The sequence below is a fragment of the Penicillium soppii genome, assembly GCF_028829465.1.
Source record: "Penicillium soppii strain IBT 18220 chromosome Unknown utg000004l, whole genome shotgun sequence".
In the NCBI taxonomy this organism is placed as follows: Eukaryota; Fungi; Ascomycota; class Eurotiomycetes; order Eurotiales; family Aspergillaceae; genus Penicillium; species Penicillium soppii.
The window spans coordinates 2,183,730-2,198,293 of NW_026643234.1; the positions used below are offsets into that span (position 1 = coordinate 2,183,730).

General features: G+C 47.3%; 4 protein-coding genes across 4 annotated transcripts; 3 read left to right on the forward strand and 1 right to left on the reverse strand.

Moving 5' to 3' along the window:
- Nucleotides 1-4,672: 4,672 nt before the first annotated feature.
- N7529_004246 (uncharacterized protein) lies at nucleotides 4,673-5,962 on the reverse strand (the record flags this gene model as incomplete). The annotated part of the gene is made up of 3 exons (XM_057239773.1): nucleotides 4,673-5,471; nucleotides 5,528-5,809; nucleotides 5,871-5,962. The coding sequence occupies 3 exons, from the start codon at nucleotides 5,960-5,962 to the stop codon at nucleotides 4,673-4,675; spliced, it is 1,173 nt and encodes a 390-aa protein (XP_057099068.1).
- Nucleotides 5,963-8,728: 2,766 nt separating this feature from the next.
- Nucleotides 8,729-10,441, forward strand: N7529_004247 (uncharacterized protein; the record flags this gene model as incomplete). The annotated part of the gene is made up of 3 exons (XM_057239774.1): nucleotides 8,729-8,991; nucleotides 9,045-9,620; nucleotides 9,673-10,441. The coding sequence occupies 3 exons, from the start codon at nucleotides 8,729-8,731 to the stop codon at nucleotides 10,439-10,441; spliced, it is 1,608 nt and encodes a 535-aa protein (XP_057099069.1).
- Nucleotides 10,442-10,863: 422 nt separating this feature from the next.
- On the forward strand, nucleotides 10,864-13,793 carry N7529_004248 (DEAD/DEAH box helicase; the record flags this gene model as incomplete). The annotated part of the gene is made up of 2 exons (XM_057239775.1): nucleotides 10,864-11,120; nucleotides 11,198-13,793. 2 exons carry the CDS (start codon nucleotides 10,864-10,866, stop codon nucleotides 13,791-13,793), a joined length of 2,853 nt encoding a protein of 950 aa, XP_057099070.1.
- A 511-nt stretch (nucleotides 13,794-14,304) lies between these two features.
- N7529_004249 (GFA family protein) lies at nucleotides 14,305-14,553 on the forward strand (the record flags this gene model as incomplete). Its single annotated transcript, XM_057239776.1, has 1 exon — nucleotides 14,305-14,553. One exon carries the CDS (start codon nucleotides 14,305-14,307, stop codon nucleotides 14,551-14,553), a length of 249 nt encoding a protein of 82 aa, XP_057099071.1.
- Nucleotides 14,554-14,564: the final 11 nt, after the last annotated feature.

Below are 14,564 nucleotides of genomic sequence, written 5' to 3' on the forward strand. Positions count from 1 at the left end.
AGCGCTCAAAGCAGTACTATGGCAACACTAGAATAGATAAGAATTAGTTGTTTTGCGTAGATAGGGTTGAAGGTATTGTTATTACTCTTTTCAGACCCCCTTTGGATATGTGTTCCTTTTACACCCCTAGTTTGCTATATAGGCATCCACCATCTCTTCTTCAGGGATCGCCATATAGGTTCAATCTTTCTTTCTTCGCTTAGTCTACGATCCATTCCTCCTCTCTGATCATTATTGACAGCCAATGCTTTCTCACTCGGGTTCGTCCGTTTAGATGGCGATAAATCGGCCATATTCAACGCAAAAAGGCGAAAGATCAACGGGCCACATTCCTACCTTTATGGGCTTCCAGGCAGTTTATAGAAATCTCGAGGATCCTATTGTTGCAAAGAGAATGGCAAGTTAGATCAACAAGTGAACGAAAGTCGGATGTTGATGATAAGGGCTCCGGGAGGAGTCTAGCGAGTGTTCTGATATGGAGGATCTCAAAAAAATGGCTACGAGCCTTGGATAGATATGTGAGGCAGGGTCAGAGAACCATAGTGAGTATCGGCAGGTGGAATTTTGGTCAAAAGAGTGAGGAAAGGAAGAGAGAAAGAAAGGGCAGACGATGTCAAGTGTGCAGCTTCCAGCTTTGAAAACGTCGTCAGGGCCAACGCCTATCTATATATATGATTATTAGACTGATTCCATTTTAGATGAGTTGACCGACCATCGTCATCCAGGCATTGTTACAGGGCTAGCCGTTCAACGCTCTCGTTTTCATTTCTTCCTATGTAACTAATTTTAACCTAGTGCTGCAGAAAAGGATATGGCCGAACATATTGATGCCTTAAAGATATAGCAGTGTCAGAGGTAGACATAACCAACTCATGCTGACCTCTAGGGCTGGTGGTGAAAAGCGTGGCTAACTAGCTGACTTCGTCCTTTAGCCCAACACGATTGCCATTTTTGTTGGGTAGGGTATCTACATGATTTCATCTAGGTGAGAACCAAGCACATACGACCATAGGGTGTGGAAAACAGGGCTTCCCGTCCGCTCAGCCGTACTTAAGCCACACGCCGGTGAGTTAGTAGTTGGGTGGGTGACCACCAGCGAATCCTCACTGTTGTATGTTTTTTTTGTCTCTTTTGTCTCTTTTTATGTTTGCGCGGCGTGAGAGATGACGTGGGTGAAGGGTGAAAAGTGAGAAGAAGGTGGTGAGATTTCTCAAGGAGGTAATTGGTGTGCACACTCATAAGTGGCCTGAAGCGTTCTCTTCTTCACTAGGTATTTCTAGGATCGACCACTAGAGTCCGTTCAACCTCCGTAAGAAGGTATGAAATCACCTGAAATGACATCAATATCTGCAGTCCACCGTAATTGGGAGACTGGAACGCACCCCACTGCCGCGGCAGAATAACGAGGTGCATTCTTTTACGATAGTGGCCATCTCTCTTGATTTACTATTACCTGGCTCTTCACATGAAGCCCCTATCTATGAAAAGGTAAGCTACTATCAAACGGGGGAGAATTGGATACTGGTCATGTTTGTTCAGCGGCCGCTGATCATGGAGCAGACGTCAAGAATAGACGGTTCTAGTCTTCAGAGAGAGATAAATACTACCTGTATCTCTCGATATGGTTGGGAGATAGTATTCATATTGATGAATCGTCTCCTTTTGTGTTCATGCTAACAAGTCTATTTTTTACCCTGCATGGCGATATATATTGACAGATTGACGATTACCACGATAATCATCCCTTCGCCGGGAAGTATCTTGCATCTAGGCGCTGGCCCCGGGGTTTTTACAGCCGAGGGATACCCCTATTCGCAGCATATTATCTTCCGCCCTTAAACGCCACTATATTCATACATCTACGGAATACATTCTTTCCCCTGACCAAAGATGTTGTTCTAAATCGAACTCAGCTCCCTTACTACCGTAACCTTGGAACCAGAAAAGAGTTCAGCAAGCAATTAGGTTCAAAGCCCGAGGTGGACCTCTACGCCTGCCAGATCCCGATCCTCATCGGCGCTTTGGACAACACACTGTGGATTAAAGATGAATGAAACTTCAATAGTGCTAATTTGTTCTATGGTCGAGATGTAAGCAGAACAGGATGTTTCATCAGAGCCGCGTAAACATGAGATTGGGTTTCGACTTCGCACGGCATCCAGATTAAGATTCAATAGTTTGAGCGTGTCAGCATTGCCCATGAACATAAAGTTGTTGAGTGGTACATCTTCTGTTGTTGGGTCACACATTAGGGTGTATGTAATTTTGGTTGCAACAACAAGACAGCTAAAATGAATGCATTCTGGTATCATCTTTGAGGGATGTTTTCAATGCACGTGTTATTGACAAGTGACGCACATCTTGGTTTTCCACTACCGGTCGCTTGACACGATACAACCTACCTAATTGAGGTGCATGAAGAAAAGGGCTTCTCGAATGTCTTACCTTGACTGCAACAGCAAATTAAAGAGCATGCCGAGTCTACCACAATATATTATACTCATGCGGCTGCCTCGTGGCGGCCGGCGCACCTACGAGATACAGCTAGAGCGGCGAACCCGGCTCTCTCAACCAGCTAGTCTGCAGGCTGCAAGTCATAAAATTCAGAAATCCAGAATCCCCTGCCGACACGCATGCAGAATGTACCTAAGCCAACTCAAATTCCAGCCTTGTCTCAAGGCCACATGAAGCTAAATCTAAACAAAGCCACCGAACTCCCAAAAAAGAAAACATGCCCGAATTGCAGGGCTTTGGTACCTGAATCCTTTGACCCTACATAAGGGGTTTCATCGGACTCCTGCCGTGGAATGAAGCCGGACTAGAGGAATCTCGTACTCGGGAAGTCATTCCGGGCAGAGACAAGCATAGGTCCGAGCGAATGCGTTGGTGGGTATAGTAAGGACCGAGTGCACGGGTATCATTGCGATCGAGGAGCCCCCAAGGTCGGAGTTGGCGGTGGGGGGAAGGATCGTCTCTTCGGCCGAGGCGAGAGAAATTGTACAGTAGAGTTGGACTGACAATTATTATTGAAGCGCAAGATCCAAGAGACCATACCACCCTCCTTATCGGGAAAGGATGAACAAAGCGTTTGCGGTCAGGTACACTGAATCAGTGGCTTGAGGATCCACTTTATCGGGCTTTATGTACGGAGTAGATGCTTACAATGATGTACACTTGATACAAGTAACTAATGTGCAATGCATAAAGCAGTGATTCATTTTTTGGTCATTTGGAAAGCCGAGGATCACCCGTAGAGAGTGATGACTGGAATTGGAGGATCGTCGTTCTGCCCTATCCGAGAATACCGATGCGTCGCAAAAATGAGAAAGAACAAAAACACATGGGCTTCTACAGATTTACCTAGGTAGGATTGGGATGTTCCTGATGGACTCGATTACAATATTCTGGAAGCTCGGTACCGAATGCCTACAATATATTCAAACTCTGATTTAGCGCATTGCGCTACGTATAATGTCTTAATGTCTTAATGTCCTAATTTTCTATTACTATTTTTAATTTGCTTTACAACTTTCAAATAAACAGCAAATTGCAATAAACAACATATGATTAACTATGGGGTACGGAGTATTCCGTATATTATTCAATGTTCTAGATGAACGTCGGATATGCCGAATCATAAGATATGACCGAAGGAAATTGATAATATCTCTCTCAATTAATTAATTTCCACATCATCACGTCAAGTGTTTCTCCACGCAGATCAAAAATCCAGCCGTCCCCAAATCCACACAAAATATATCCATGGTACAAGTACGAAATGTCGGTCGAGTATCCGTGGATGGCTGGATATCGATTGACAGCTTCACTAAGTGTTCCATGGTTGATATGTAAATCCAAAGGGTGGAGTCAGGACCTTGGTGGATTTTTCAGCTTAACCTTTTATTTTTCTTGCAATTTCTCTGTAGTTTGGTAAATTCAAGATCGCCGATTTCGGGCACTGGTGCTCTGGGGTAGTTGTTGAAACTTAGTACATACAACGTACTTTGTACTCCGTATATGCTTGGCTTTAATTATAATGATAATTTAAGATTAAGGCTACTCAAGCTGTAACATAGGTCATTTCCCGAAATTGTAAATGGCTCAAAAGTCGAAGGAACACAGGATCAATAGTGTTGGGCTCGCCAATGGCCTGCATATGGTGTATGCAGCCACCGCTGAATCAGATGTGAGAAACCGGTTGGAGATTCTCTGGAACGGTTCCACCGCGCCAAGCCAATTCAGGACCTTGCCTGTTCCATAGCCAATGCCTTTTTTATCTCGGGGCTCAAGGAGGCGGGAGATCAGCGGGTCGCATCCTAAGTAACCATGGCTGGGATTCGGTTATGGGTTGCCTGTTGCAGACTCAACTTTGAGTTTGTTGATGTGTCGAGAGAAGTATTCATGGTTGAGTGTTTGTAGTATCTTTTTAGTACATAGTAGCGTGAATATGAGCCCGAACATATTGAAAGAAGGAAAACTCTTTAAGTCTAAATAACTCCGGTATTCGTCCAGTGGGTACAGTTATATCCGATACACCTTATACGGAAAGTAGGGTCTAGAAGTGAATATGTACAGACAATTTTCAACATGACAGGGTATCAAGTCCATCGAGACTTCGTGGATTCGTAAACAAAAACAGATAAGAAATTTTGGTGCTTGTATAGCGTATAATTTAGACATCCTCGCGCGGGCGAACATGCGTGGAATGCGACTCATAGTTATCTGGTCGCTGATCATGTTCCACCGTGACGGTGATATCTTGGCGAATGCGGAGGGCGCGCGCGGATCCATCGTCGCTGCTGGGAGCGCGTTCTTCGCTGGGCGGCAGGCTGACATCCGATACCGTCGCCTTCTGCGGGGTAATGGTGGCGGAGCGCTGGAAGTCCTGCATGCTGAAGTCGCCTGAGCGCAGATGGCTGGATGGGCCGTAAGGCGGGAGATTGGAGCCACCTTTGCTGGTCCAGGGACCGGACTTGTAGCGGTCGGTTCCGCGCTTGGAGCCGCCGGTCCAGCTCTTGAGGGCGGGGAAGACATCGCGGAGTAGAGACCAGATGAGTGGAAGGTTGGTAACCAGGATTGCGACGGTTGCTTCGCGGAAGTACCAGTTCATGTACACGTAGGAAATCAAGGAAGGGACGAGACAGTACACCTTGTTCAGGACAGCGGCAACAATGACGAAGATTCCCATGCCGAAGAGCAGTAGCAGGATCATCTTTTGCTTGAGCGGGACACGGACTTGCACTAGGAGTGGGATGGCGATGAGAAGCATGAAGATATCGGCGGATATGGAGATGCAGCCTTGAACGATTTCGTAGTACTGGTAAGACGAGCATTGAGTGTTTGGTGTTGGGACAGCCCAATAGTTTGTCAATGGGCGACAGATGAGGAAAAGTGATAGCTCTGTTGCGACAAAGCCAAGAGCAACGTAAATGGCAATATAGTTAATCCAGCGTCTCTGCTTGAGTCCCTCGCTAGCAATGGTGTTAGTGGTTGATCAAGCAATATCATGAGTTCAAGTTCGACATACGTGATGCGGGCATAGATCACTAGCATGCATGCTTTCAGAGCCCAGATACAGAGAACGAATGAATGTTCTGACACAAAGACCCATTTGCTGCCCCTGACTCGCTCGTTGTAAGTTTTGGGGGTCAAGTTCTCTTCATCCTCGGGGGTCATGAGATTGGACCCTCCACCAGAAGCGACCTGGTTTAGAGCGACGCATAACAGTGTATACCAGATCACCGCAAAAAACATGAGATAATCATCGGATTGAAGATTCCGGATTCCAAGGCGTCGAATACGGGCCGTGCTGTTGAAGTAGTTCGATTAGTGATAGGCCTTTGAATGTTGCTCCATTCATATGTACTCACAATCGCAAAACGGCGCCCAGTACGCCGACAGCGTATAGAGCCCATGTTTCACGGGAAAATTGGGCAGCGAAGTCGCCTCCTAAACCAGACATTGCAGCCCGCTTGAACCTGATAGAGTGGAGGTTAACAAGGGGGAGGGGTTCCAAAGGCGAAAGAATGAGAGTTATGAGGCGCACTCACATTTTATAGATTTAGCCGGGGATCTGAGGTACTACGTATAAGGATTCCGATAGGCCCTGCATCGAAGATCACGACAAGGGTATGTAAGCCCGAAAAGCGTGATATGTGCACTATTGGAGCGTCCAACGCAAGGTGAAGGATTGTGGAGGATAAAGGCTTATCATGGACAGAGAGATAGGACCTCCGATGACAGAGCACCCATTAACTTTGGGGAAGATGGTTCCATGGCCATTGGGCCCTCGGTTCCTTGGATCGGAATTGGTTGGGAAATTGATTGATTGCTGTATTTTGATTTGTACCTGGCAGCATTTTTGCAGATGAACGATCCACCTTACTACTATTTGCCTTTTCGATGAACGCCTTCCAACTCCGGAGTATCCTTTCCCGAGTAGGTTCAGCTGGGCAAATTTAGGTACCGGTCTTCTCCTAAAGAAGTACAGAGCACCGGGAATGAGAGTTTACCAGACGACTTGGCGTGTTAACTAAGAACTTATTATTTTTACCTACCTACTATACTAGGCAAAAGAGCGATGCAGGTTGACTCTAAACATAAACTATCATAGCCGCTTAGGCGAACTTGAAACTCAATGTTCAAGGAGGCACTCAAGTTGGAAGATAGGCATAGCTCTTTCTATCTGAGGATCGGGAGGCAAGGCCCACAGTGGAGATTTGTCAAAGACTGGCTTCTAATGTGTTGTTTTAACAGTCCATAATATCATCTGATATCTGGAATTATAGGGGCATATTCTGATAATATCATATCATATTCCCCTTGCGAATTTGCGGTCATCCTCCGTACCACTTAGTCTTGGCTCTAAGGTAAAATATGCCTAAAATATCAACTCCAAGATGCAAGACAGAGTTTGCCACTAATGACAAGCGCATAAAGTGGAGACTGACGACATCGGCCGCTGGTTGGTCCAGGTCTTGTCTTTTTGAGGGATTTTGAAAGTGGAATTCTTGGGGGATCTTTACTTCGTACGTAGGGGCTCCGTTAATTTTTATGGAGAATTGGCGGAGGTGAGAGTCGGGGGAACAACATTGTACACGTATACAACAATCTATGTGCGTTGTACACTTTGCATGAACTGCAAATTGAGCTCCGATCTCTAATTTTGAGGTATCCAATGATACAATCACTGCTCACTTCACCACTCTTCATGTCTATTGGGTGGCGGCATCACCGAACCGGGTGGTCCTTTAGTGATCTTTTAGTGATCCTTTGGACATTCAAACTTTGTTAGTTTCGTCACAGCCCTTCTTAGCCCTTTTTAGCTCTTACGACACTATAGGTTGATTATTTCTTTTCATCTATTTCTACTTATTACTTAATGTATTTTAAGATGAAAATCATAAGTTTCAGTCTAGATCCTAAGATCTGAGGCTAAAATATCCAAAGGATTATCCACATTCAGCTGGACTAACTATGTATATAGCATATATCCGAGAGTAACCCTGGCTTTAAGGCTAAGAGATCTTTGGGAGTCTCGATTGTTTCTCATTGATGAAATCTCGAAAATTCTTCGTATGATCCTTACATTGTGACTTCCCTTCAGTCCTTATGTGGCGACGCTACTACCTAAAACCGCCCCCATGCCTATATGCTGTCGTACTACGTACCCTCCGGTCGCATTAGTCTACCAAATGTATATTATTGTTCCCACTTTTAGTACGAATTGTTACTTGGATCGTTAGTATTAGGAAGGTGGAATCTCATGGTGCGACCATATGCCTGTCGGGGCCAGTAGAGAATTCTCCCTGAGAAGTCCACCTTTAGTTTACCAGGGTTACAACTAGTGACTCGAATATTCTTTGTTTGTTAGTGTCTCACTTGTTTCTCTTGTTTCTCAGAATATAGATGGTTAGTGTGTACTAATTGACCAGGTGGATGACATGTGGGAATGCAAATATTTCCGAGAAGTTTCGAAGATGTTTTACGTGTATGCACTATTATATTAATGCATTGCATACAAGTTCCCAGTGGACATCTATTTAAAGTAGAACCCATAGATCGCGGACGGGTGTTAGGTATGGGACTCTGGGGTGAATATGGATCATGGAAATGCGCATGATAAGCACTACCCCAGGAATCAGAAAGCCCCAGAGGTTTGTCAATCTCCCGAGGCCGTAAAAGGTAGGATGGAGAGATGAGGTTGTTGAAACCAAGGTGCTAGGGGGTAGACTCTAGAATGGGAAAATTCTTTCTGCTCAAGCTCCCCTTCTAGGTAAGGCGCGAATGCAAGCAACTCCGCGTTAAATCAGAGTTTCCGTTCTCTGGTCTTGAATGGGTTACTCGCCTCCGATTCCGCCCAATTGCAACTTTGGGGCGGTTCCACTTGGCTTGAGTTGGCCACTGAATGATGTTCGGGGGTAAAGGTGATTGGTTGTAGATTGAGGAATTAGGGAGGTGGGACTCTCCTGAACAAGCCGATACATTCGGTCCATGAACATAAGTAATATAGGCTTGCCGTGTTCTTTTTCTCTTCCCGACTTCAGAATTCCCATTCCATTCCTTGATTACGCCTGGGAAGGAGATTCGAGATCCTCCGGAATCCAGCCCCTCGGTGTATTGTCAGCTGTCAACTACAACTCTTGTGTTAGTTTGTCGGAATAAGGGACGTTGTGATATTGCCATATCGTGGAGGACAACAAAAAAGAACAAATCTCTAAAGTGAATCATGTCGACCGAAATACCTGAGAAGTCGACTGGCTACTATGCCCCCGAGAAGGAGGTGGCGCCCTCGCAGGATCATGCCGCCGATGGCCCGTTGGATGGAGAGGTGATCAACGCCTCAGGCCATCGTCAGGAACTTGAGCGGAACTTCAGCCTTATCAGTATTTGTGCTGTCGCGGTGACTACTGGAAACACCTGGATCGCCCAAGGTGGAAGTGTGGTTACTGCCTTGGCTAACGGTGGCCTTACTGGAACTCTCTATGAATTGTATTGAGCCCCTTGCCGATTATTGATATACAGAATAGCTAACTATGACACAGTATCGCAGTATCTTTCTGCTACTGGCTGGTGGCCGCATCACTGGCCGAACTGGCCTCCGGAATGCCCTCCGCTAGTGGTGTCTACCACTGGGCAAGTATCACCGCGGGACCCAAGTACGGTCGCGTGTGTGGTTTCTACGCTGGATGGTGGAATTGTTTGGCATGGATTCTCGGTGCCGCATCGATGTCTTTTATCCTCGGCCAACAGACTGTATCTATGTATGCTTTGATGCATCCTGGCTTTATTCCTTCCACCTGGAACATTTTCCTCAGCATGCTCCTCTGCACCTGGACTTGCTGTTTGATCGTTTGCTTCATGAACCGCTTCTTGCCTTACATCGGAAACCTCGGCATGTTCTTCATTCTCGCTGGCGTCTTCATCACCATCGTTGTGTGTGCCGTGATGCCTTCCGTCAATGGAACGGGTTATGCCAGCAATAAGCAAATCTGGGCTACCTTCGACAACCAAACCGGATACACTCAAACCGGCTTTGTGTTCGTCGCCGGTATGCTTAACGGTGCTTACAGTGTCGGCACTCCTGACTGCTCGTCTCACCTGGCTGAGGAGATCCCCAAGTCAGTGCCCTTCCATTTATATCCCCTGTTCTAATGCTAACTGAACCTACAGACCCAGTCGTAACATCCCCAAGGCTGTCCTTGCACAGATGGGTGTTGGTTTCGTCACCGGTATCTGTTACATGGTTGCCATCTTCTATGCTATCAATGATGTTGCCGCAGTGTCTAGTGCAGTGTCTGAGCTTAATCTTTTCCCTTTGGCCGAGATCTATCGTCAGGCTACTGGCTCCCGCGGCGGTTCCCTTGGTCTATTGCTTGTCGCTTTCTTCCCCACTCTAATCACTGCCACTGGCTGCTATATCACCGCCGGTCGCACACTCTGGACAATCTCCCGTGACCGCGCCACCCCATTCGCCGGCTGGCTCGGAAAGATCAGCCCCAAATACCAGAATCCATTTAACGCCACCCTTGTATGTGGTGCCTGCAATACCGTCTTGGCTTGCATTTACCTCGGTTCAACAACCGCTTTCAGTGCCTTTGTCGGATGTTTCGTTCAGCTGTCCAGTCTGTCCTACTTCATGGCCATCTTCCCACACATCTTGACCCGTCGTTCCTCCTTCGTCCCCGGGTGGTTCTTCATGAACAATACGGTCGGATATATTGTCAACTCTCTGTCTTGCATCTACATCATCGCCTTTGCTATCATCTTCTGCTTCCCTTACTACTTGCCTGTTTCGGCCGGGACGATGAACTACGCCAGTTTGATGACCGGTGGTCTGTCCATCTTTGTCACCGTCTGGTGGTTTATCCACCAGGGCTCTTACGAAGGCCCGAAGCACGTCCCCTTGACTGACAAGGCTTTGGCTGAGGATGCGCAGTAGTTCTGTGTTTGGACTGAGATGACTTGCATTTGGCATGGTTTTTTTTCTTCGCTATGATCTGTCCATGATTATCGGATGCTCCTTTATACGACATTTACATTATATACACCCTCTTGTACATTTCTAATTGTGTTTGGGTTTTACGACCCTTTGCATATCTGCTCAAAAGCATAATTTTCCTATATGAATTATACCACTTTCACTCCATTATCTACATACACTTCGCCAAGATCCATCAAGTAGATCAAATGCTTAAATAACAACTTTTATCATGATTTTTATCAATCAGTCTCTAGTTCTAGACCGTGAAAGTCCTCGCAGTAAACGATCTATGAGATTGACACGTGATCACGCGTCCCGCGCCAAATCGCGTACCCGACATCACTCAATCTTACTGAGAAAGGAAATAGACCAGCACAGCCATGGTCTTCAAGCCCTTCAAGTCTCCTTTGATCAGGAATAATGCATCAAACCCAATAGAGATCACCGATGAGCCAAGCCGTCCCGCCAAAAAGCCCCGCCTCGATGATGAACCGTCAGCCGACGCGCAACCGACACCGCTAGCGAGCCGAAAACCACTCCTCCAAGTTAGCAATCGAGGAGCAGAGACCATCAAACAGGAATTAGACGGGCCATCCAAAGGCGACACATCTGACGAGAGATACTTCAATGTCCTTTGGTATGCTCCAACGATGGTCCCGACCTATCCCTCAAAATCGAGGACATCAAACCTACGAGCCCAGCTAACACAAACAGGCGCAAACCAACCGCCAAAAAACACAAAACATGGGATGGAGATGGTATTCTCTCCGTTCGGAAAGGAAATGTATATCTACGAGACACCGCAGGCAAGGAGATGGGACGGAAAGTGCATGAGGGCCTCCTTGAGCCTGGATCAACCTTCTCAATCTCCGGCAAAGAAGTCGAAATAGACTCCGAGATATCCCGCAAAGAATACTTCTCTGACAGAAAATTCTTGCAAGACTCAAAAGCACCCACACCGGATCCAGCACCCACGAAGAAAGAGTTACCAGCTCGCAAGAAAGGAGAAGCACCCAAACCAACTGCTGCTGAGCGAACTGCGTCTCTGAAGCGCTCATTGGCTCTGGTTACCAATCCAATTGCAAACCCTGGTACCGCACCGGGTGCGTTTGTAGCTTTCAAGAAGCCACTGCTTGAGAATACAGTTGTGCCCAAAGCTCCTGGGAAAGTGGTTCCACGTCATGATCCTAAGGCAACTGATGCGTTGGTGATGCCGCGGCCCAAGTCTGTGCCGAAGGGCAGACGGGTGGTTGATGTTGTTGTTGACCCGTTGTTGAGTAAGAACCTGCGGCCGCATCAGCGTGAAGGTGTCAAATTCCTCTACGAGTGTGTGATGGGCATGCGCGACTTCAACGGCGAAGGTGCCATTCTTGCTGATGATATGGGCTTGGGCAAGACTTTGCAGACCATCACGCTTCTTTGGACTCTGCTCAAACAGAATCCAATTTTCGAGGATCCACCTGTTATCAAGAAGGCTCTAATCGTCTGTCCTGTGACTCTTATTAATAATTGGCGGAAGGAGTTCCGCAAGTGGCTTGGTAATGAGCGCATTGGTGTCTTCGTTTTTGATGACAAGAGCAAACGTTTGACTGATTTCACCAAGGGAAAGGCTTACAGTATCATGATCGTTGGTTATGAGAAGCTGAGGACCGTCTCAGAGGCTTTGGCCAACAGCTCCGGTGTTGATATTATCGTTGCGGATGAAGGTCACAGACTCAAGACTTTGCAGAACAAGAGTGGTCAGGCGATTCAGTCTCTCAGTGCGACTAAGAGAGTCATTCTTTCGGGAACGCCTATTCAGAATGATTTGAAGGAGTTCTTTGCAGCCGTGGATCTCGTCAATCCAGGAATTCTGGGCAATTTCAAATCATTCATCCGGGAATTCGAGACCCCAATTGTTCGCAGCAGACAACCCGAAGCAACAAGCAAGGACATCAAGAAAGGCGAGTCTCGAGCTGAAGAGCTCCGAGAACTCACCTCGAAATTTATGCTCCGTCGAACAGCAGACATCCTAGCCAAATACCTCCCCCCGAAATCAGAATACGTGCTATTCTGCAAACCAACCCGCCCGCAAGCAAACATCTACAAAGCTGTTCTCGCATCTCCAGTCTTCCAATATGCAATGGGCAACACTGAAAGTGCCCTACAATTAATAACAATCCTCAAAAAGCTCAGCAACAGTCCATCTCTTTTATCTGCCAAAAACAACGACAACTCGCCAAACGAAACGATGGCCTCTCTCCTCTCCTCAATCCCTCAATCCCTCCACCGCCGTCTTTCTCCTTCGTCAAGCGCCAAGATCCGTGTTCTCGACCAGCTCCTGGACACAATGCGCAACAAAACAGATGAGAAAGTGGTCCTCGTCTCAAACTACACTTCAACCCTCACATTGCTCCAAACCCTCCTCTCTTCCCTAGGTCTCCCCTACCTCCGTCTAGATGGCAGCACCCCAGCCCAAAAGCGCCAAGGCCTAGTCGACGACTTCAACCGACTCCCCGCATCGCAGTGCTTCGCCTTCCTCCTCTCCGCCAAAGCAGGAGGAACAGGCCTCAACTTGATCGGCGCAAGCAGACTCATTCTTTTTGACGTCGACTGGAATCCCGCTACAGATATCCAAGCCATGGCGCGCATTCACCGCGATGGCCAGAAACGGCCTTGTCGCATATATCGCGTGCTGCTGAAAGGCAGTCTCGAGGAGAGGATCTGGCAGAGACAGGTTACCAAGCTTGGACTTGCCGATAGTGTCATGCAGCAGAGTAATGGCGGGGCGCAGTTCAGTGCTACCGAGTTGAAAGATTTGTTCCGTCTTGATGAGGAGCGTGCTTGCCAGACACATGAGCTGTTGGGGTGCCAGTGTGGTGGGAGAGGCGTCGCTGAGACATCTGATCTTGCTTCCGGGTCTGCGACGCCTGCAGCTGCTGGCTCTGAAGACGATTTGTCGGATCCTCCGTCCGGGGATGACTGGGATTCTGACGAGTCTTTGATTGAGCCTCAGGCTCTTCTTCGTGCGTCGGAGGTTGATATGGAGAAACAAGAGCGCGAGATCCGGGACGGCACGCTTCGTGCTAAGATGAAGGGGAAGAAAGGCAAGCAGGACACGGATAAGACCCAGAAAGATAAGATGCATCAGTCTTTGGCTCAGTATGCACATATTGACCCTGCCCTGCTGAACCCTGAAGCTGGGGGTGGCGAGGACGAGGAGCTTGAAGCTGCTATCGATGACGATGTGCTGCTTTCTATGCTCAAAGATGAATGTAACATGATAGGGTATGTATTTAAGAAGACCAATGGTGCGGAGATGGGAAGTTAGAGATATATGGATAGGCCTTGGCTGGCTTCGGTCTCGGGGTTTGGTGTTAGATAGATTCACTTGGACTGTAAGACATAAAATACGTGATTGAATAGAAAGACATATAACTCATTGTACCCATCACCATCATGAACCGTGCTCTGCCTGTGAAGCTATATATAGCATGTAGGGCACGAGGTTGGTATATAAAAAATTATAACTAGAATACATGGACCTAGATATTCGCGAGGTACACGCGCCCTCGACGCGCCCTTTGCATACGGTGTCCAAGGCCGGTAGTCGCTCGGCCTTGTGGCTGCCTTGCGCTAAGGCCAATGGCGTTAATCAAGTGTGTTGATTTGACAGACAAATCATACATAAACCTGATCTTCCCAAAACTTCCTTGTCACTCGATCGGCCGTTTGGAAAACGTTTGGAAAAAAGATTGGGCTTAAATCAATAAGAACTAGCCGACGTTCACACACTGCCAGACTCCATCTGACATACTCTAGCTTGAACATTACGAGACAACATGGCGGCGACAGACACCTCGATTCGCTCCAGCTGCCACTGCGGCGCCATCACAGTCACAGTTCCCCGACTTCCCGAGTTCGTCAACGTATGCCAATGCACGATTTGTAGACGCTACGGCGCCGCTTGGGGCTACTACCATCCCGACGAAGTAAAGATCGAGACGAAGCCGAATGCAGTGACCAAGCAGTATGTCTGGGGCGATCGAGGCCTGTCTTTTAACTTCTGCGATAACTGCGGCTGCGTGTAAGTCAAGCGATT